General features: G+C 40.3%; 1 protein-coding gene across 11 annotated transcripts in view; it reads right to left on the reverse strand.

The window, feature by feature from the left end:
* The window catches only part of FHOD3 (formin homology 2 domain containing 3), a 416,636-nt gene that overhangs the window by 83,794 nt on the left and 309,039 nt on the right, over positions 1–23,803 (reverse strand). For 7 of the 11 annotated variants that reach the window (XM_076330251.1, XM_076330250.1, XM_076330253.1 and 4 more), the window contains 3 exons: positions 16,114–16,239; positions 4,717–4,851; positions 1,288–1,338 (listed from right to left, as the gene is read on the reverse strand). In XM_076330251.1, coding sequence (XP_076186366.1) covers positions 1,288–1,338; positions 4,717–4,851; positions 16,114–16,239 — 312 coding nt within the window. Of the gene's footprint in view, positions 1–1,287; positions 1,339–4,716; positions 4,852–16,113; positions 16,240–19,794; positions 20,173–22,487; positions 22,590–23,803 lie in introns of all 11 variants that reach the window. The other 4 variants (XM_076330252.1, XM_076330249.1, XM_076330247.1 and 1 more) reach the window with 2 other exon arrangements.

Consider the following 23,803-nt stretch of genomic DNA (forward strand, 5'->3'; position numbering starts at 1 on the left):
TATTGCTTTATAACTTGGAAGTGCTGGAGAACTTGCTCCTAATTTGTTTCAAATCTTGCTGACGAGCATGCTTGCTGTAAAAGGTTTTACTCAGCTCAGATCAGTGTATGATGCTTATGGGCTCAGACGCGTTTCATTCCAGAAAATGCTTTAAACTATTTGTAATTGATTTGGCTGGAAGGACAAAGGAAAGCCCATCCACCTTTTCTTACTCTTAGAGATGTCAAAATAATTTTTTAATATCAGCTACTTCAGCCACAATAGATGAGACTTTAGTCTGCAGAAACAAACTGCCTCCTGTATGATGGTTTTGTGAAAAAAACCCCAACACCAAAACGCAGCAACACAACGATTTCCGAGATGGCTGCTCTCATACTTTGATAATGTAATTCCAATTCTTGACAATCCAAAAGTATCTCCAGAGAGTAATATCTAGGGGACCATAAAAGCAGAACTGAAGCAATCTGGATGATTTTTCATCTACTATTTGTTCAGTAATGTGCATATTTTCCAGGTAAAACCAAGAGCTCCCTCCAGGGTGTAATTACTAGTGGACGTAGAGATGAAGCTACTGAAAAGCAAAGGTCTTTAGTCGAGTATTCCTCAAAAAACATGCTTTCGTAAGCACATAGCTCCCAGCCTAGCCCAGAGTTTCTAAACTATTTAACTGAATTTAAAAAAAAAAAAAAAAAGCTCAGTCCCTTTAAATATGCTATTTAAATAAAACTAAAACAATGCCCCAATGATAAACACTGCTAAGATTTGTAATTTACTCACTGATGTTTAGAGAGGCCGGCATAGAAAACTCGCCCCTGAAAGATAAAAATACGCTGGGAGTGGGTCAGAACCGTTTCCATCAGCCTGTGACTACAGTTTTGCAATGCTTGTGACCCCAATTTCCTTTATCCTCAGTTGCCTTTTCTGACCCTCCAGAAAGCTTGGGACCCACTGGGTGAGAAACACAGGCTTATTCAATTTATAACTATGCTAAATTTGGACAAATTTCTGAGGCAAATGGAGTAAGCTTATTTCCCACACAAATAGATAAAAGATAGATCATCAATCATTCTTATGCATTCCAGTCCCACTGCTCTTCATGTATTGCTGTGCTTACAGCTGGACTTAATTCTCCTCTTTAATGAAACAACCGCTGTCTTATAGAAGTCTTTTGGAATAAAAGTGTTCTGTGCATGCAGAGTTAAAAATGTAAATACACGACAGCTCCACAGTAGAGAATACAGGAAGTGCAAACAACCAAAGGGAAGGATGGATGCATTATGTACAAACCTCTCTTCTCTTGCTTGTCTTAGTTCTTCTCTTTTGTCTAAATAATCGCGGCTAAAAAGAGAATTCCAGTAAATTGCAGAGGAAACCAGAAGAATAAGGTAAGTAACAGAATTGTAAGTACAGTAGGAGAAACCAAGAGAAGTACAAACAAGCTGATCAGAGACAATGAAGGCTGTTGTCGACAGAAATTATTAGTTTGCTTTTGTAAAAAAGGCTGAAAAGTATGTGTGTACACTTATCCATGCATACACCACAGGTATGTGTACACCAAATATGTAGTTCAGAAGGTCATTACAAGTAATTATAAAAAAACCCAAAAAGTGAAGAACTTGAAGCACATTTTGAAACCTGGTATCTGAAATTAGATACAATGAACCGGACTTACCCATAATGAGCAGGCACATTAGTGGCTATTAAACCATTCCTCATTTGCTCCATCTAGAATGCCCCGAAACAGTGACTGAGGCACCTGGCAGGCTAGACCAAGGCAGGGAGCATACCGTATCGGCCCTCTTTCTAATATACCTTTCCTCATTGTGTTTTAGTTGCCACGGCTGGAAACGGGACAGCGGACTGGCATTACCGAGTAGGACAATTCTTCGGTCTTACAAGGCGCATGCAGGACCATCGGACAGGTAACAACCTTTCACTTCTTTATTTTTCACCCTCGGTTTTAGATACAAACCTCCCTCTATCTCGGCTGCCCCTCCCACAGCTCCTCAAGCAACTCATATATTTAGCTTTTGCCAATTCAACTTTGCCAGACGCCTGAGCACTGTGATTTCAGGCAGGCCTGTCACATCCACAAACGTGGATGCAAATTTAACTCGGAGCACAGCAGAACCCAGTGAACGTCCAGCCTGCCTCAGTATCACAGCAAGATAGCTCCTTACAATGTATTTTTAATATTTTGTTGAATCTGGTGGACAAAACTGATGAGACTGTCACCTTATCTGTTAGATTCTTCCACAGCGTAACCTGTGAGTACCAGAAAGACTTTCAGAACTACTCCATTTATGAATAAAACACTATTTTTTCTCTTTATATTGTGTCATCAAACAAATTACTTATCATCTACTATACCAATAGCTATCAAACATCTGCTTGCAAGTGCTCTTCAAAAGTCCATTAATAAGGAACACACATTACTGTTTCAGGCTATCTCCACATCCTTTGAATCCCTGAACTGGTTATACTTTTATCATATTTTCAGAGTATTCTTTGGAATTACAATAGCTATGGGAATAACTCCAAGCGAAAAAAAATAACATCTAGGAATTTTTCAGCAGGCAAATTTTAACATTACTCTTTCCCCTCTGACAACTCTCACCCTTCCCTACAGCTGAAGAATAACCCTTGTATTTTAGGATATATTGTTCTGTATGTGCAACGGGTATAACAGTTCTTCTGCTGAGAAAAATGTTCATTACATAAAGCGTTCCTTTTGCTAGCAATAGCTTATGAAGTTTTTTAACACTTCTAAAACCAAGCTCTTTCACAACTGGTGATGCTCTCCTTTAAATTATCCTCAATTTGTCAATAATGGTGCCAGAGCCTAGTGCAGGCTGAGTTGGAAAGAATGAGATAACAAATGAGTCATGATGGTAAATCCAGTACCGCTCACGGGTTTAAAGGCTGTGAATTGCAAGTGCTATTTTTAATCAAAAATACATCTTCAGAGACTGGGTTTCTAGCCAGACTGATGATATGATAATGTAATCCCAAGAACTCTTATGAAACTGTCCATGACTGTTTGCTGTGGCTTTGCCTTCCTCCTGCCAGACTGTTTAATCAACTGTGGGATGCTGACTGTCTGCAAAGTTTGGTGGCTTTGGAGACCCTCTACTCAAACACAAGTTATAACTTTTGAGTGACCAGGGAACTCAAATCTAGAAGAAGAAAACACTGGGCACTGAAAAATTGTCTTCTTAAATATGCAACACAATCATGACGTTTAGTTAACCAGTTTCTGACTCTGGAGTAATGGGATGAATATATATATTTAAAAAAAATTGTTTTTTCTGACTTTAAGGAAGCTTTTTTAGTGACAGAACAACTACTGTAGCCAACCTCTAGTGAAATGTGCAGATCTGTTATTCAAACAGGTCAAGCTGCCAAATGTCCTGGTGGCTTTTTTGGTCTGGGAGTTTCCTTTCTGAAAGATCATGTTGGCTGTCCACGGCAGCCTGCAGCAGCCTGATGATACCACTTAGAGGGAGAGTTTTTGGAAGAGGCTTGAAGACTGAGACCTGATTGTTTCTGTTTCAGGAGAACTTGGGCAGCTGTTGGCTGCCAAAGATCCTATTATGGTGCTCTTCCACCTTCCCTCCGCCTCTTATTTTCTTCTAAACTAGCTATCTTCTGGAGCCAGGAGAATATCTCCTTCAACCAACCAACCAACCAACCACTAGTAAGTTACTCCTTTTTCCAAACTCACTATGACGCAGACCATTTCCACTTCTTACTGAAGAGATGATTACAGTGAAAACAATCCTGCATACTAATAAACAAGCTCACATGAAACCCAGTGCCATCTTTTCCATAAATACCACTCTAAGGCTACAAAACATTTATCCTACCATTCTTTAGATTACTACATTATGTCTTCTAACTACTAAAAATACGTTTACTTTTCACTCCTGTTTATGAGGAAACAAATCAGTTTCTTAATGTACCCTCTTCAGACAGTAGGCAAACCACTTCAGGTATAGGCTCCTTATCTATCCTAAGCCCACTGCAGTCTTTGCTAATGCCTGTGCTGGTATTTCCAGGCATGGATTTAACAGGAGGAAGGGCTTGTCTCTAACTATCCTCAGGCAGCACATTCGGGGATCCCACAGCACACAACATTCTCAGATGGGAAAATGGAGAGTCCTACGTTCAGCTGGGGCCTTTGTCTGGCCATGGCTTCAGCAATAATTTTGATAATTACTTTCTGTCAGTTGCTGTTTCCAGGGGAAAGAGACACATGTTCAGAAAAGCAGGAAAAAGTAGTTTAAAAACACTACCGTACATCCCAAGACAGCAAAACACTTTTACTTTGCAGAACATAAAAACAAAAAGATGTCTCAGTGCTGTCCCTTCCTCCCTTCTTGATACCTTCCTTCCATTGTTGCATCTTCAAACCCTATGCCTCACTGAGATTATACTTTGAGGAGTATATTAGCTAATAAAACCAGGCCTCTGCAGATATCCAGTCAGTATAATTGGCAAATACATAGCTGTCTTTAAAAATATTGCTGGTTTATTAAATGCCAAAATTCATCATTATGTGTTTAATATATCAGTTCTTATGATACTTAGATCAAGAAAGGTATCTAAAGAAACACACAAACTATTCATCAATTCAATTATTTTGCAATTGAATGTCTCGATGTACAAATCCATCACACACTAAAGCAACAGACTGAGAGCAAATTTGGTTCCTACTTGAATTTGTTTCTTTCTTCACGTTCTATCCTTTGCAACCTTTCTTCTCTCTCCTGACGTCGTCTTTCTCTTTCTGCTGCCAAGGACTCCTGGTGCTGCCGAAAAGATGATGTAAGGAGACCACCCAAAGCTGGCCTGCAGAGAAGAAAGATCAGATTTCTCAGTGTCACTTTTATTGATTATACTGGCAAAAAATGAGTAGCAATCATTCAGCAAGTAACATAATCCCAACCAACAGAATGACATGGCAATATTTATGTATGGATGCTTCAAAGCACTGGCTAAGTATCTTCTTGCTAAATTGATTTTAGATACTGTGATGAGCTTAAGAACGACAGATAGGGTAGGCTTCTTAAATTGCCAAATTTCTGAAGCACAAATAAAGTACGTGTAAGAATTCTTCAGTCTATTTCAACTGCAATATTGTCTAAATAATTTTTTTTACTGTATAATCCTGTAATGGATTTTTGAAATTTTAAAGAAAAAAAAAAGCTGGAATATTTTTCCAGCACTTTCCAAACATGTTATGCAATGATGTTAAAAACAGATGTGTCACAAACACCTGAGAATCCTGTATACAGAAAACCAAAAGCAAAAGATGATGTCAGAACTGCCCTTCAGAATTTGAATGCTCTCTTAAGTAGGGGCATATTTTTCCTTTATACATTAACAAATTCTGTTATCATGATTTCCTCTCTGCATGTACTGCAAGAGCAAAATTAATCATGTATAGGAACATATCAGTAAAATACACAGGGACAGCACAGGTAGTTATAATAATCATTAACTGGCATCAAAATTGTTATTAAAAAATCAGAGGAAATGGGGCTGGAGGAGAACAGATTGCCCATTTTCCTCTCCTTGCCCAGGGCAGGATTTGGTCTTCTCAAACCATTCCTGAAAATTGTTTGTCTGACCTGCCTTAAAAATCCTCAATGATGGACGTACCACACCCATCTAGTGCTTAACTACCCCTGCCAGCAAGAAAGGCTTCTCTGCTGTCTAGCCTAAATTTCTTGTTTTGCCATTTAGACCCATTCGTTCTTGTTCTGTCCACAGTGAACAAAAAGAACAGTTTACTGCCACCTGCTTTATGGCTAAGCAAGAATTAGTCCGAAAGGGGACTTCCTCTGCAGTAATCTGACCATAACCATGAACTGGATGCTCCATGGTAGGTTACTGTAATGAAGAAGGCTCAACATCCCCATCAGCAATGCATATCAAACTTCTAGCTGTTGTTCAGGAGGCTGTTAAGATACATGAGATAAGGTGAGTAAATGCCCAGCCAAAAAAGTGGGACTTTTTTTGTCAGAAACGGCAGCCTCTACAGTAAAGACTTCTCAAATACATAAATGATTTTTTATTTGAGATGAAACAGCTTCAAGTAGCAAATACACTTTAAAAAAGCTACATTTATATTCACTTATAGTTTGGTCTTGACACAGATCTTTTTATTTTTTTTCCTGCAAGTACTACTTTGGCTAGGAGAGTGGCTCCTCTCACACATCTTTCCCCCAACATGGTGGTATTGGTACCACCAACCTCTCACATGGCAACAGAGTGACCTCTCACATGGCAACAGAGTGACCTTAGAGTAAACATGTCTGTCTTTCCGTCTCTTAGACAGGAAAAATCTGTATTGTACAGGGTGGCTTTATACAGATGTAAATGTATCCACACTGATTGAATTAGACTGATAAAATCAAAAAGACATAACTCATGTAGAGCGGTTTCTGTGCATTGTTGTAACATGAGTTTCGCAATGAAAGGATTAATGAGAGAAATAGATACTGCCTTTTCTGAAAAGAAACTAAACCCTGTCTAAAGGAAGGTTCCCAAACCAGCAATGCAAACCTGAATAAATTTTCGTTATTTTTAATAACTCAGACCCTTTCCCTTATTTATTCACATGCCCTATGGCTGCACAATGTAGACTTTTAGTGTAACAGCACCAGTTCACCAGTGAAAATAGGTGCAGGAGAAGACAAAAACATTAATGCAAACTTGTCGTCTCTGAGTGTCTGTCTGTGCGAGTGGGAATGCCACAAAACATAGCCATTTCAGCCCCACTGGCAGCACGGCAGTATGAATATAATTTCAATAATTTCAATAAATTGAATTTCAATATGTCATATCCCACCCGCATAAACATTACATAAGATGGTATAAAACTTGATATTCTATAAGCCTCCCTGCTGGCACTCCTCCAGAGCTACAGTATCAATGCTGGATCACACTCAAAACCATAAAAATCTCTAATATGCCTCAGCGCTAAGAAAAGGGGAAAAAAAAATCCCCAAACCCTGACAGTCGTGTAGTGAATTTTCCCTTGAACATATTTTAAATTTATTTTAACCTATGGCCTTTTAGTGCATGTTGCAGGAGAAAGCTCTCAGCAGAAACAGTGGCACCACTGTGCTAAGATTCAAGAACTAGAGCTCCATCGCTGTGGTAGCATGAAGAAACATGGCAATAAGGTTGGATATATCGTCAGAAATTGCTCTAGGAAGGGGAAAACTGGACAGTGCTTCCACATGAAAACATCTGGAAATAAACTGGAAGGGATGCAAAAAGAGGGTCCTTATCAAGTCTGTGCTCATATCTGTTCCGTGTATTTAGCTTGCTATCCCACCCCATTCCATCCCATCTAGCTGCCCTGAAGTATGCAAACTCCATTTGGAGTCAAAGGACATTATGACTTAATAAAACCCGAAGGAAAATTAAGGGGAAGGATGGGGTGATGCTGAGAGACCAAAAGAGTGATTGTAGGTCTGCACAGCATCCAGCAGGTTGGAAACCTTCAGCTCTGACTAAGCTCTTTGGGACTCCACAGTAAATACACGTTCTTATCCAAGGGATTACAGGGGAATCATATGGAGATGTGCAGCTCAGTCCTGCAGACGGGATTCTAACCTGACCCTGGTAGTAAAATGTCTCCACATGCCAAAACACCTTGTTTGGAGGTTTGATCTAGCACAGTTTGGCTAGTGTTGCTCACTCGGCTAAAATTTGCAGATGTATGAACAGCAGCCTCACAATCTAAATAAAAGATCCACAGCCATATAGCCAGAAAAAAAGCCAATGTCTAAGAAACTGAAAATGAACATCCATGTGCCGTATTAGTTTGCCACCTCTTGGAAACTCATCAAATCAATAATAACTACCCAAAACTTGGTACTTCCCACTGGTTATTTTATAAGTCCATACTTCAGCTGAGTTACAAGCTACAGTACAGCGTCCACACACATACCTGATTCAATTCATTTGTCCCAAACGCAGTCAGTTCTGGACTGCCATATTGCATACAACAGTTTATTGCATGAAATGGTCAAAACTAACAGTCAAAGCTGCGAGAAGGTTCTGTTGAAACAGGTTCTAATTAAACAGACAGGAATAGAGCCAGCTGACTCCTTGTGTGGCACCGACTTCTTAAAACACAAGTAGTCAGGTTTGGGGTTTTCAGTCACATTTGGAAAAGAACAGGCAAAGAAAGAGCACTGATATTACCGAGTTAGTGGTCGCTTAGTGGTTAGATCCTGCACTGTCCAGCCCACGCGACCGGACACATCTCCCCTCCGCGAAGACCACACCTCACACCAAATGCTGAGACCGTTTGCCTTATGAAACCTCATAAACTCACAGCTTCACTGTTGCTATCAAGCACTGTAACTCAACTGGTGTTTGGGTGCATCAATCCTGTTTTTAATGTGAACTGCAACTGTAAATGAGCACATTTTACTATCTAGTAAACTCTATCCTTAATGTGCTACACGTGCATAAACTAAACCTGGAGGAAACAGGTGTTACTTTCAGGGTGTACAGACCTGTACAATAGCCAGAAGGAAAGGCAAGCGGTAAGAGTTATTCCTCAAATATTCTAAACAGTTTGAAATGGGATTTGTCTATGTTTGGTTTGTCTGTAAAATCTGTTTTTTTGTCTCTGTATCCCCCTGGCAATAAGGCTTGAAGTAAACGTTCCCTTCCGCTGAACTCATACTTGAATTGCAAATGGCAGCGGGACTGGCCAAACCAGACGACGGGAAGGCTTGGGCCGAGCCTTCAGGTAATTTTGGTGCTTTGATGCTGTTTAAAGGGTGACAGTACCTTCAGGCCTCAGGAATATTTAAGTCTTACTGCCGTAGGCTGCATTTTAAAAATGGGTAAGCAAGGAAAAGGCTAAAAAAAAATCTGGCATTGAATCAAAGGTGGTAAGAGATTTTAACAGAAAAGAGTATGTGAATACTCAATAAAAGCATAATAGAGTGATCACTCACAAAACGGGGTTATAGCTAATATATGCCAGCATTTTTATGTTGGTGTCATATGTTACCAACTGGTAATATCAACCATTTGTTCAATTCTACAAATACAATCCAGAAGGAAGCTTACTCTGACTACTATTTTTAGTCTCGTAGAGAACACAACAGTCCATTCTTAATAGTCTTAATACAAAAATATTAAGAAAAGCTTTCTTCTGCCTGCTGTTAAAACCAGCAAAAGCTAAACAAGCTATGTCACTATACTCTGATACCAGAAAGAAAACACACAGCAAGAATATGTCTAAGTCTGGGGATTTGTGAATATAGCTCCACACCACGGCATTGGGACCTGGGGACAAGAGGTCATTAGTTTCTTATCTTGTAGAATAAAAGCATTAGTTTCTTTTCTTGCAGGAAAGAGCAAAGAATAGGAAAAAAAAGAAGGAAAAAGATGGCAACAAAATGATACACAGGGCAAAGGATACAAAGCCAAAACTCTTCTGAGTAAAAATTCATCTAACCTGACCTACTGCATTTAACAGAGCAGTGAATTAGTAATCATTATTAAAAACACAAGCTCAGGGAGACACAAGATATCTCACACTTTTTTGCAAGTACTTGCAATTTTCTGACAATACTCCATCACAGACTATATATTGTGAAAGGGAATATGTGACCTGAATTACTCTAATCTTGTTGGAATTTGAAGAAAATATTTCTGTCTTACTCTAAGCCACTTTGTTACAGCAAAATAGCAATTATCAACTTCAAGTGTTCTTCATTTGCGTTAACTCTGAAATACACTTCTTTTGTGGCTGTGTTTTCCTCCGTTAGTTGAATTTTAAAAATTTGCTACATGGAAATGGATATTTATAGCAAGAATACAAAATACAAATGTATATTTTTAGGAACTAAAAAAAAAAAATTAACAGATGACTTATGAGAGGAAATCCCTTTAGGTCATAAGGTTAACAATTCAGGATTTTCTTTAATATAACAAGGGTCAGAATAATTAATAACCTTAATAAGGAAACACTAATTACCCATTTTTCCAAAGTGCTCCTGCTCCAGCAGTCATGGGAATGCTACAGAGAGGGAACAACGGTCGGCAGCTCCTACTCAGGCCTTAAGTAACTCTAAATGTCTCTTGGCTTTAACAAAATAAATCTGCCTTCCAGCTTAGAAAGAGACAAAAGAGGAGGCAAAGCTGCCAAGAGCCATATAGCTTTCACAGTTAAAGAAACTCTCCGTGTGTTATGTCTCCCTACATGACACGGCAAATTCAAAAGCGTGTTGATATAAGATTTTGCAAACAGACTAAACATTACTTGAGGAATCTTTACAAAACTTCTCTCAAAAATAAACACAAAATTGAGAGATAAAACTACTGACTAATGCTTCCTTTGAGAATGAAACTTGAGAATGACCAAGAGAAGAATTGATTAACGTTAGATTTTTATTTGGCCTGAGGGGCTACATGAAATAAAGCTACAGTGGGGCAGAGCCGCGCAGAGCCAGGGCAATGCACAGGGACTTTCTACATACACGCTCCTCTCGCAGCCTGACGTGTACGGGTTTTACATTGTGTTTTCTGTCTTTCTCCAGCCTGTGGCTTCTCTTCCTCATGCGAGTCACAAATCACCTGGAAGTGGCTTGCAGAGCCACCCCTGCCCCCCCGTAGATCCAGGCTAAGACACATGTCCCCTGAACATCAGCACAGTGGGTACCTGGGGGTGACTGGTGCCCTCCACGCGCATTGTGTGTTCAGCCAGCAACACGTTGCAGTCTGAAACCATAACCCGGCTCACGCTTTCTGTTTAAACATATGACCTATGATGAAGCCTACAAAGCTGCAATCAAGAATACTGCTTACACAGTAGTTCGACAAGCGGCTAAGCCAGTGTAAGCCACCGCTGCTTCCCAAATTGTAAATCATCAAGTAATTCCTAAGGTCGCTTTTCCTCTTAAAATCTCAGCAATAAAGTTGAGGCTTTTGCCCTGGGCCGCTATTATCAACTACCAAGCTATCCCTTCCTCATTATGTTATTCAGAGTGAAAGATGTGCTTGGCATTTACCACAAGAAAAAATAGCCACGGTCTCTGGTCTGAGAGCCCAGAAGTACGTATTAAGACACGCAGAAGATGGTACAGGCAGAAAGAATAGAAAGCCAAGGAAAGAGGAGCTGTTCCTGGGAGAGCAGCAGCTTTGTAGGCTGTATAGTGGGTTTTGTTTCATAAGTTTCTCGTTTTTCCTTACTGCTTAACAGCTGGAGTGAGGTAACTCCAGAGTGCAGACTAGTGATAGATGGCTAATGAAAAAAAAGAACCTGCCAAGAAGCTTCATCCAGCAGCACCTCCCTGGTGTTGTCAATTACAGGGACCTTTAATTTTAGTAGAAAGTCTAACTGAAAAGCTGTTTAGCATTCTCAAGCAGGTTTTTTTTTGTTTGTTTTGTTTTGCTTTTGAGAGAGACAAATTTGAAAAACGCACCAGATTGCCAGAAAACCACTGTTTCAGGCACCTGGAGAGTGAATAAAACTCAGAAGAAGAGCATTTGCAGACTTTTGCTGCACTTCATGTTTACGCTTCAGGTATGGTGTTTAAAGTGTCTTTAAAATCAATGGAGAAAAAAATCACCTGTAATCTAGTCATGCTAAGCTCAGTGTCTGTGTGTACCTATTGTAGAAATAAATGCTTGAAGGTACATTTCCTTTAAAAGATATATAAGAACATGGAGATGAACACTCAACATTCAAGGCCCTGCATCACGGGAGCCCAAGGTAACGTACTGCTGTAGATCATAAAGCAAGTAAGACAGAAAACAGGTTAAGGGATGTGAAACACATTTGGTCTTTCTTAAGTCTATTTTCTACTGGTCTGGAAAAGTTGGGAGAGTGCATCAAACAGGAATAATTTGCAAACACCACAGCAGGCCCTTACCAAGCTTGGAGATTTGGAAGAACCTCAGAGGGACCAGCCAGAGGTGGAGACTAAGTTCACACTGACTGGCCAAGAGGATCCAGACGTGCAGGTTTGCAAGCTGAACTTTCTGGCACTTGATTTAACAGACAGAGGGAAGAGAATGGGGACCATGAACTCCTGCTCCCTCTGCACACAGTGCCCTGAGAAGGCTGCTTTTCGAGCTAGGCTAACTGCACTATTGTTTGACTATCAAGCCCAGCGGGAACCGTCTCCTGGCAAATGCATCAGAAGAAACCTACCTTGGCAAACGCACCAGCAGGAAACAAAGGATATTTTTCTGGCAACGGAATGAATTAAAGCTGGTGCCGAATTCAGGAGCTCTTGCCTTAGAAGTTAGACTCCTTCAGGGTCTTGTCTAGCCATGGCCATGACCAACAACGTACACACTTCACCGCCAAAAACACGCTATGAGGGGGTGTGGAGCTTTCCAAGTAATGAGTTCGCTGTCTAGCTACAGATTCCAGGCTGCAACTTTCAATTTCAGTGACCATCTTAGATTCAAAGTCTGATGAGGCAATCTTTGCCTAAACAGAAATATCCTAGGTGTGAGCACAAAGCATGGAAATATAGGAGAGTCTTACAACACCTCCTTCCCCCAGGCAAGGCAGCAACTCAGAGGTACAGAAAAATGCTTTTCTCTCTGCTGTGCTCCAGCCATGACTTGCTCTTCCCCTTTGTTACCAAAATTTATGAGGTTAAGAAATTGAGATTGATAAATTTATTTTTTCCTGTGGGAATAGGGGAGAGAGTTAATTGGTGATTTAAGCCGTGAAGAGTGGGAGCAGTATATTTATGGAGCAAAGCAGTCTCTGGCAGCTGAAGACAGGAGGTCTGGGTTATACTTCTTCTGCATTAGGAGCATCTTTCACAAGCAGAGAGATATGAGAGAACCAATATACCCTTTCTTCTCTCCCAATGAAGGGCTGAACAGAAAGCGCCCTGCAATTTTCCCTCCTTCACGAGGATTCCCATGGCTGCAATATGCACTTCAGAAGCATGGCTCTCCACAGGGGACCCAGAGAAATGAGAGAGAACAACAGTATTGCAAGAAGTTGGCAAAAGCCTGTGGCTGAATTTAGAAACCGAGAAACAGTCAAGTAAGCCTTTTCTTCTGCTGTACAATCAGAAATATATACATTATGTGGATTTCAAAGAACAAAATCTAGTTTCTTTTGCACTGAATTATACTGCTCTTTTGGATTCCCTACTGATCTTAGCCAAGGAGGGTTTTAAAAGTATGAATGTCGAAATGTCAACCACACTGCTTCTTTCCACCTAAGTTGTAGCTCTTGTTTACATAAGCAAAATGCAGCCAAGGGTTTGAAAGGCCTGTCAGGGTAACTGAATGGAGCATGAATAATTTTGCTGGGCACTGCTCTAAATGCTGCTTCTTCCTTCCTCCTCATTCTCAAAGGTCAGATAAACAGTACCAGGAACTGCATCTAAAGCTCTTCCCTGCATGATAAAAGACAGGGATATTTCTGTGGAGTCCTTGGATAACTGCAACCATAAGCCGAAAGCAGAAAACTCACCTTGGAGCTAATTGTAGATACGCATCTGCTTCTTATCAAGTGTCTTCCTCTCCCCCCCCCCCCATCTTTTAACTTTTTGTGTTTGAATCTGTGTAAATTTTTACCATCAGGAGGTAGGAAATAATGTTTACATAATCAAAGGCAACACCATTGACAGAAGACTGTGAAAACTTCCACAATACTTTCCACTAACTAATTAGCGCCAAGCGTTGCGTCATGCACTACACAGCCTACTCTCCAGTGAGCAAATTTCTATCCATCGATCTCTATGTGGGCATTTCTGCAACCCATGTCTTTCACGAAAATGAAATAAAAGCAGGCTTCTGCCCTTCTTCAAAGCAGTCATGCCATTAGAGACTGTTGAACTATACATCTGCAATGGCAGTGCACCCAAAAAGAACAAGACGATGCAAAATGGCACCTGAACCTGTAAATTTAATTATCTTTCAAAAAATAACTGCATCTATTCTGCAGGCAACATGCAACTGTGGCATACACACGTTTCACACTTCTAGGAGGCTAATATACAAAAAGCATCAGGCTGTAACATCCCCTCAACTATAAGAATGCGGAAATCCTGGTGAGTTCAAGTACCGTGAAAAACAAGCTGCACATTTAAACAAGAGGAGAGAGATTTTTATCACATGAGGTGGAAAGCGGTAAATGTAACCTGAGGGAAAGACAGAGATGCAACTCCAAGCACTGCGTTCAGACACTTAAAACATGTAAGAGAGATCTGATAGTTGAAGGCAGAGCACTTTCCAGTTTCACAGGGAAAAGCAGAATGAGGTGTAATGGCTGGAAGATGCTGCTAGACAAACCAGCCTCAAAAATATGAAATATTTTCCTAGCAGTGATGATAAATACTGGAATGTCTTCCAGGAGAAGTGATGTGCTGCCACTTGAAAACACATGAAGGTACAGGGGGCTTTCATTTAGCTTCTGTGGGACCCATTCAGGTCACAACAGACGATTACAGAGCTTCCCTCTGGCCTGACTCTCCATGAATCTGCAAATTTTACAGCTTCATCCTGTGGGGCCAAGCCATTTTGGCTCCAAACCAGCAACGCACTTACGTGCGTGCTGCAATGAAACTTGCTTCCTTTACTGGAGCAGGGCCAGCGTGATCAACCTCTTGCAGGACAGGCCCAACTATCTTTAGCCATCTCAGTGTTTGACCACTTTGGGGTTTCTTTGCTGCAGTGGCAACAAGAAGCTTCCAACAGCAGGGACTTAGAAAGCTGAAACTTCAAAAGCAGCGGGATACCTTTAATTCTTGCTTATCTATTCTGCAAAGGTAAAAGGGGGTGAAAATGCCGGTTTAGAGTTCTTTATTATGGTTTCACTCGGCAGTAATTTAATTCAGATTAGGAAAGACAAATCGATGCAAGTTACTCCAGGAAGATGAGCAAATGAAAAACGATGCCTTTCTCCAAAGACAAACTTAATGTAATTACCCACTTGAAAAAAAAGGATTAAATCAATACCTCATGGCTAGAAATACATGCATGCTGGAAAAACCTAACTTGAACCATTCTGAGTAGTAGATTAGAAAGGATATGAGGCATTAGGTAGGTTCAAACATATATACATACACACATAAAACATATATACATGTATTCTATACACATACAGAAATAGTCAAAAAATCATTAATAGAAATTAATTGGAACACAGACAAAGGACCCTGAAAAAGCCTTCAGTTCAAAAAAAGGATGGGAGATGGAATTTTTACGAAATAGAGGCCAACCTGGCAACAAACAATCCAAAGCCCATCTGGCCTAATTGGAAATTATTTAACTAAATTATTATATTAAATTATTTAATTAAATTAATTAAAAACATCTACGTTTCCTCCTTAAACTCAGCATGACAACCTTTGAAGCTGTCATTTACTTTCAGGTTGTAACAGTCAGTTAATTTCTGGTGGTCCAAATCCCTTGCCAAGAGGAATTTCCTTCATGTATCCATAACATTTTCCTATCTTTTTTCCTTCCCTAGTACCTTACATAATTCAAAAGAGTATTTGGATTGTTCAAAATACTGCTTTTTTTGTTGTTGCTGGTGTGGGGTTTTTTTCCTTTTTTTTTTTTTTAAAGTGAGCTGATAACTGTTAGGTTAGTACGAGTTTCCTGTACCTACAGCAAGAAACTTTTTGCCCCTGATGAAATACAATGACATATATCATGCATTTTCAAGGAAGGACAAAATTATGGCCTAGAAAATTCTGAGCTAAGCACATTTCTAAGATTTTATAGTTGATTTAAGATGACAGAACTGAAAATATATCTGTCTGAATTTGGTTTAGAAAATGGAAAGAAACAAAATGTGCTTTAATTCACCTTTTAATACTTAGAACAGCATACGTGTGAAGCAACTGTTTTATCCATTTAAGTGGAAGTAGAAGAACTGGGATGGAAATACATCCAGACCTTAACACCAAGTCAGAGAAAGGCTTGAGAATGAGTGGGAAATGAACATGTTTAGATTTTTGTATGTTCTCTTTCCAACATTAGAAAAGATGTGGCTACAAGATACTTCCAGTACCCATTCAGAACAGCTTACATTTATCTCCATCCTGTCTACAAAGGAACTGTTGTCAAAACACCGATTAATTTACAAACCTGTCAGATTTGGTCTCTTGAGGCGGCGAGAGAGTTGTCCCATAACGAGAAGTCGGTGTTGTTGGGGCACTCACACCAGAGTAAGGTCGCGGAGAAGAGTAAGAGCTGCTGCCGTAGCTATTGTATCTGAAGCATTGGGAAGGAAAGTAGGAGAAAGGGAGAGACAGAAAGAATCTGTCAGCAAGCAGGCATGAAACAGTAAATCCTCTTGTTTAGGGGGTGGCGGTGATCCCGTGATCCCATACCCCAGAACTTCTCAAACATCCATCTTCTGAAAATATTGCTCTAATCCCAGCTTCAAAATATGCAACCTATCGTCTCATTTTAATATCAACCATGTCATGGACATACCTGATTCAAATAGTGAGCTGTTGGTATGGAAAATAATGAGAGATTAGAATGGTCCTCCCAAGTGACAACTTGGAGTGGGAATACTTAAATTACTGCTCACTTACTCAAATTTATTAGCTGGTTTGGGAGCTGATACCCAGCCATTAGAAAAGGGACCAAACCAGTCCAAGTCAGCAGTATTCATATCTAGTGAAATTAAGGAAGACAACAGTGTTCCTGAGACATGATCTGAATGGATGGACATTCATGGACATCCATGATTTGCAAATGTTTGTGTTATAAATGAAAAGCATCCACATTCTTTTCAATTAAAGCAGGCGGTATTTTCTTTCCCCTCCCCCAACATAAGCCATAGCTCATGTGCCATTTCTTACAATGTCTGTAAAAAATCATCACCATGGTTAAAAAGCCATGTCTCCGGAAGCATGGCTTTAGGAATTTCTACCAGCCATTCCCTCCATTAAAAAAACCCAAAACCTGCTTGACTTCAAGGTGAGCTTGCTGATCAAAGAGAAATTGTTTCCAGGACTCCTGGAACGGCCACCTCCCCAGAGTCCCTTCTATCAATGTTTTCATCCTGGCTCCCGTACTGAATAGAAAAGGCAGTTGTGTTGCTTTGCTGTGCCTTTTAACCATTGCACTTAAACAGCATGTCAAGGAGAGATTCCTGATTTGGGAAAATGTTAACATTTCTGTTTGAAGATGATACCGTTTTCCCACGTGGAAAGCATGTGATGCTCTGTAGGTAAGTACTCCGCAAGGCCAACTCATCCAAATGACAAAATTCACTTCAGGAAAAAGGGCAACATCATTTTCCTTATTAAAATTCATAAGATATAATATACCCTCCTTCACCGTATCTTTTCTCTGCTGCTGCTTCTCCCACACACATCAGCACTCAGTAATTTCACTCAGCAATTTTATTTGAAAGGGCTGGTTGGCTTCCTTCAGCTCCATTTAGCACACTCATCTAGCCATGCAAAATTTCATTCAGAGTTTCAAGCTTCATTCCTTGGGGTACAACAGCATTGCTGCCTGCCAAGGCCCGTGTTAAAATCAGAATGGATTTCAGTTAGGGGTTTTTATAATGGACGGGATCATGCTTTAGAGAACATGCCCCCTTTGGCAACAATTCCAGGTTTATGTTTTAGAAAACACCCCACCACCACCATCTATTTTTGAGACATCATGCTGACTGCCCAGTAACAGGGGAATAATCTTGGAAAAAAGTGCTAACATGCATGTTTCTGAGCTACAAAAGGAATTTTGCAGAATGGGAAATAAGTGCCTTCCTGGCATTCCTGCCCTAGAAGAAAACTAACTAGAAACTGGAGACAGTGGCCCGGTGGAGGGCTGTGTAGCTGGGCAGCGCGGGGCTTCCCTGGTAGCACAGACCTGACACGGGTCTTCTCTCTGGCAGGCTCAGCTCAGAAAATGTTCTGCCTGTGCCCATACTGAGCGAGCGATTAGAAAACTCCATTGCCCTGAGAACAACTCGGAGCTCATTCGGTATGTTCCCGACACTAACAGAAACCCCCGTTTCCATTTCAATCAACTGAAAGGAGACCTTATCAACCATTACATTTGCTTTTCTTCTGCTCTGCCCCATGAAAAAGCTGACACAACGCAGTAACCTTTTTCAGATCAAGGAATTTCAATTAGTCCAAAGATAACTCTCATTAAAATGGAGAGAACACACCTTCTATGGACTCAGATCTACAAGTATTAACAAAATAAAATTCAGAGGGACTGGCCTGGACACGGCATCCCTATATATCAAATTTAGAGAGAGACAGAGATGCTGGAAGAGTAGCAAGGCAAAAGCAGCACACCAGGGTAAGTCTGTATCCTGTACACAATGTTTGCCTTTCTAACCTTCCTCTGGTGGTGGCTATTACTCCCATTTTCCCTTCTTGTCTCATATACCAATGCAGATGCAATGGCCTTGTCCCAGAAGCCTTCACTCTGAAGAAACCCCAGATATCCAGACATTTACCTCTTTTATGAACACATTACTGCCCAAATCGTGCAAGCTTTGCCCTTCTTTTTCTCCAGATAAACCCAGCATGATCCTCCCCCACACCACGCCCTTGATCCTATGTGGTAACTAGAAGCGCAAGGATGATCAGAGGAAAAAAAATCACTGCGGAAATACTAAATATTGCAGGAACAGGAGGTATTTAGAATCTACTCTCTAAAAAGTATAACTCTAACAGCAGCAGCAATGAGAGAGCGATGAATGAGTGGGAGAGGCCTAAGGGAAAATTGCACCTATACAGGAAGATGTAAACTTAGAGGAATCCCAGTGTTCAAGCTGCAGGTAAGGAAAGACATATGAACTAAGTCCCTTTTCAACAGCTACTTGGATTTACAGGCTCTTCAGCAAATTGAAAAAGCAACAAAAACCACCCACCTATTAGAAGAGAAAGATTGAAAATTAAAAGGATCAAAGGAATCAAAATATTCGCTCACATGCAGAAATTCAGATGGACTGCTGGAGAAAGGAAGAAATAAATACGCTCACAATATATGTGTACATTTTCAGCACCTAATTCGAAGAACACTGATCATTGGGAGAGACAGCTAAAAATCATCAACTTCTTTTCAAGGTGATTCTCTAGCACTGTTTTCAGCGCTACCTATTGTCAACCTGTTTTACTTGAAAACAGGTTGAGACAAAACAATTCTTTTTGTTTTTAAATGGGTGGGATGGGGAAATTAAAATTAAAAACTAAGAGAAATGCATGAGGAACAACTGAACTGACCAGATGTTGTGGAGGGAAAACTGCCTATTTTGAGTGCTCTATTCTCTTTATAGGGTTTAATCTACTTCCGTTATTAAAAGCACGAGTTGAAATTGCACTTGACAGGGATACGGACTGTAATCTAACAGCAAATTTGGGATTTGGCAGTTCAGTCTTTGAAGCCAGGATTTCACCCCTGAATTCCAAGTGCTGGTCTGATCTCTCTTGGTTTTATAGCAGAAGAGCTCCATTAATTTTCATGAAATCATGTCTGCAAATTACATCGTTGTAAGTGACAGCAAAATGGTGCTCCTTTCTGTGATCTCCAGAATCACAGGTTATTTATCTACTGCTGTATAGAGGCCAGGATACTTATTAACTATAGACCTTGAAGAGGAGTAAGATGAAATGAAGGCAACAAAGGCAAGGGGAGAATATCAATCAAATCAAAGTACAGGCTTACAGGACTAAAACTAATACAGTATATTCTGGAAATAATACAACACAGTGCATTATTACTAATATAAAACTCTTCAAAGGTGTTATTCATTTATCAAAAAATTAATGTCAGCTGTACAAAATCTACCTGTTTTCCCTCATCACCTCTGCTTCCTTTTCTTTCACAGATGTTGGAGACTCTTCAAAGTCGTACGAGAAGAGGTGAAAAGGAGTATGTGGTACATAAGGTAATTTCTCCACCGTTGGAGATGCCTTTGGAGTAATGGATGCTGATGAATTTTGGGAGGAGCTTAGCAATGCTGCCGCAGGTGAAGATGGTGATGAAAGGACAGAATTATGATGAGAGAGAGATGAGTCAGGCACAGAAGAGGAGCTGCTAGAAGAGCTCTTTGCTCTAGAGCAGGAGAGAGGCCTCTCAGCTGGAGAAATGGCACTGGAGACGGCTGAAGAATCAGAACACCATGAAAGGTTTTCATTCACAGCCTCCTGTGCAGCTGGGACCCCACTGCAGGAGGAAAACATCATGAGAAAGGGAAGGGAAGGAGAGAAAAACGGGGAAAAGAGAGATCAATAGATAGTACCACTTGGAGGGGGGAAAAAAAATTCAAGGAGAGTCAGACAAACAAAAACTTCCCAAATTTAGACAATCACCATCTCTTTTTAAATAAAGTAAAGAGAACTCACATCTTTGTATCCCAGTGGGATTCTTCTTGGGGTTGGAAATACTGAGGAATGGAAGCGACTCAGCTTAAAGGAAAGGAAGGGATTTAACCCACAGGTTTCAGAATTAATTTTCATGAACCTTTTCACAACAATTTTCTGAACAATTTTCAGGTATTTCAAGTTAGGCTGTAAGCATTGTCAGAGCAGTACAAAGCAGTCTTAACATGCTGGATAATGTGTTCCACAGAGTATAGATGCTTCAAGATACTATCTGCATGACTGCCTCTTGAAGGCCAGATATCTGATTATCATCCTCCCTGGTGATCTGATTTTTACTAAAAATGCTCATCCACCAAAGATGAAAATAAAAAATACTCAATCAGCACTGTTCTGTCAAAATTAAGGTTTAGAATTATTTCAAAAGCAATGCCTTACCAGATCATTTGTCTAGGTATGAAGGCACTAATTTCTCTGAGTGTCAGCATCCCATGTTGGTGTCAGATAGAGACTTGCAGAGTTGCATCAAGTGCAACAAAAGACACATCTGCTTTGCTCTAGTGAAGGCAGGTGTTGGTGAGTGACAGAAGCAGCAAGGCAGGTGAAAAGCCATGGCATCTGCACTCCGGGGTATCTGTTTTCATTAATATCTCCAGCATAAACACTGTGCAGGGCTTTGGGCTGGATCACTCGGCAGGTGGCTGATTTCATTCTTCTGAGACCACCTCTGCAATCCACCTACAGGCATGCAAGGCATGGCCCTTATCTGAGGAGTGTGGGTTTGGCACAGAGTACGCAACAAAAACATAATAGGTTATATGTATCAGGATATTATGAAGTTAATCAGCAGGTATATACCAGGTAATCATTCTCACAACAGAAGCACAGGGCAATCTGGAAACCTTTATCTAATGCACCCGCTGTACACGGCAGGAGCCACTGAAGCCAGGTTAGTCCTACTCTTCCTGACAGCATCTGACACGAACGGCCAGGGTACAGATCACTTCTGTTGCGCTACAGTGACAGTGAAAGGAGGTATTTAGAAAAGTCATGGGAATATCACCCAGTTATCTCACAGTGACTATTATTGTAAAAGACCGATGACCTAAAAGCACATCATGACCTTTACACAGCTCTTCCTCTTTTTTTCAAACAGTATTTTAATATATTCATGTGATTTACTAATAACTTGTCTCTTAGCTTTGACTTTTAAGAATTGGATTTGAGGAAATTATCACTTAATTTTGAAATTTCAGGCAGCCATTGGCAAGATTTGCAGACTGGAAGATATTAATAACAACAGTACAGTATTTTCTTTGGAATTCGCACATTAAACACTTTCCTTTCTTCCTCCCATGCTGTATAGTGTCTGCATGAATGTGGTTTATTTAAAAAAAAAAAAAATCCAATCTCATTTGCCGAGTTGCAAAGCCAAACAATTTAACCTAAATCAAATGGCTGTCTGGAAGAAAGAACGTATTTTCTTTCTTCCAATTTACCAGGATAAAGTTGCCAGATGCCAAATCCATATATACCTCAGGATAAGCGGAAAATTTTACATGAGAATATTGTTTTGATAGGTGGTTTGTTTATATCCATATATACACAGATGGGCAGGTATGTATAAAATGATATATATCTATCAGCTTTGCCTCTAAGTAGTTCTTTCCTATTAAAACATGAACAAAATTGATAGACATCATAGGCAGCATTCAAAAAATGTCAATCTTCTTCATAGCGACAGATATTGCTAATAAGGTTAATAATAAATAGGGATGAAAACCTAAGAAACCAAGCAACATCCTACCTCAGCAAAGCACTACAACATTTCACCATTGCCTTAACTAAAAAGATAAACCTAAGCCATGCTTAGAAGTTACGCTTTCTGCTAAATCTTTTAAGATTTGTGAGTGTTACTCATTTTGTACAAAGGCAGTGAGCGCAGACAGTCCTTAGTGCATTGAGCCTACATAATTAAACGTTTCCATTAACACACACCCACCAACAAAGCTTTTAAATGCAAAAAGATTTCCCTGGGGGGTGGCTTTAACAGGTGATCTAGGAACGCGAGTGAAAAGGTAGATGCTGCTGCACACTGTGCTGGTGAGTTTATGCCAGAGGCTGAGGAAAAGGTGGAGGGACGAAGCTGAATCCCGATACCTGGCTTTGACCTGCCTACTGGCCTCTTCCTCCCCCTCATCCTCAGTATTGGGCTCTGTGACTGGCTGTTCTTCTTCCTCCTCTTCCTCCTCTTCCTCCTCTCTGAGGTCAGACCAAGGAAAGAGGCATGCAGTAGGGTGGAAAGAGAGAAGGTGGAAGAGAAAACGACATGAGTCCCCAGAAAAAGAAATTCAATGAAGTTAGAAATGGAAGGAAAACACTGGGCGGGGGGGGGAGTTATGGCCCCCCTGTGTTAGACAAACAGCCACCTAAAACTTCCCGCTAAGCATGTGTTGGTGCAAGGGTGGCTCCCAATACAAAAATTTTATCCTCTCCCCTATTTACATTTTTTACTATTAATTTTTAAGACCCCAAAGATGCCATTGTTTTTTCTCGAGCTTGGCTTTCCATAACGCCGCTGCCCTACCTGCAGAGGCGTTAATGGAAAACATTCACGACAATACCAATGTTCAACTCGTCAGCCATTAAGCTGTGTCTGTTTGGCTTAAAGGACAGTACACGCTGTGCTGGCATGGGACAGCTGGCACTGGACATCACACTTTCCAAATTAACACAAGTAAAACATTCCTGTTAAGCAGCTGATAGCTCAACTGGAAAACAGAACAGGGTGAACCATTAAGTTAGAAATAACAGAGAGATGAAATCAGTTCAGGACTATTTGCAAATAGCAATATTTAAGTTATCGGATGCCAGTACATGGATTATTTCAGTAAAGAGTCATTAGTATGGTCAAAGAAGGCTTCGGTTCAGCAGTAATTCTGGCTGAGGAGCATTTTAAGTCACACATAAAGCCTCCATAACCTACAAACCACAAAAGTAAAAAAGAAAACTATGTTAAACAAAACAAAAAAGGCTACTTTGTCTGCCTCCTCTCCCTGCCATTTATGCCTTTCCTCCCCAAACCAACAGACTTGTGGAAGATTTAGAAAATATTCTCTCTTTGGACTTCTTTTGCATTTGCAGTTGATCCAGTTCTCCACTTGATTTAATGACGAATACCATTAGGTTATGTTCCATGCAAAAAGTAAAACATACAAACAGTAATAAAGTTTGTAAGACATTCATATTCCTTGCATTTTCCTGAAAGCTGGTTTTCTTTTCTCTAAGTCTGAAGGGATGCTCTGTGCATTTTTTTCCATTTAGAATTAGTTTCCATGTCATAAGAATAATGAATATTTACAACGTGAGATCATGAACTCATCGAGTGCAATGCAAAGGGTCAATCCAAAATTGTTTGCGTTTGTATGGAGTTAGTTATAGAATAATCAGGCAAATGGCAGCACCTGGAACTTTTC

Source organism: Aptenodytes patagonicus, chromosome 2, assembly GCF_965638725.1.
Source record: "Aptenodytes patagonicus chromosome 2, bAptPat1.pri.cur, whole genome shotgun sequence".
NCBI classification, from domain to species: Eukaryota; Metazoa; Chordata; class Aves; order Sphenisciformes; family Spheniscidae; genus Aptenodytes; species Aptenodytes patagonicus.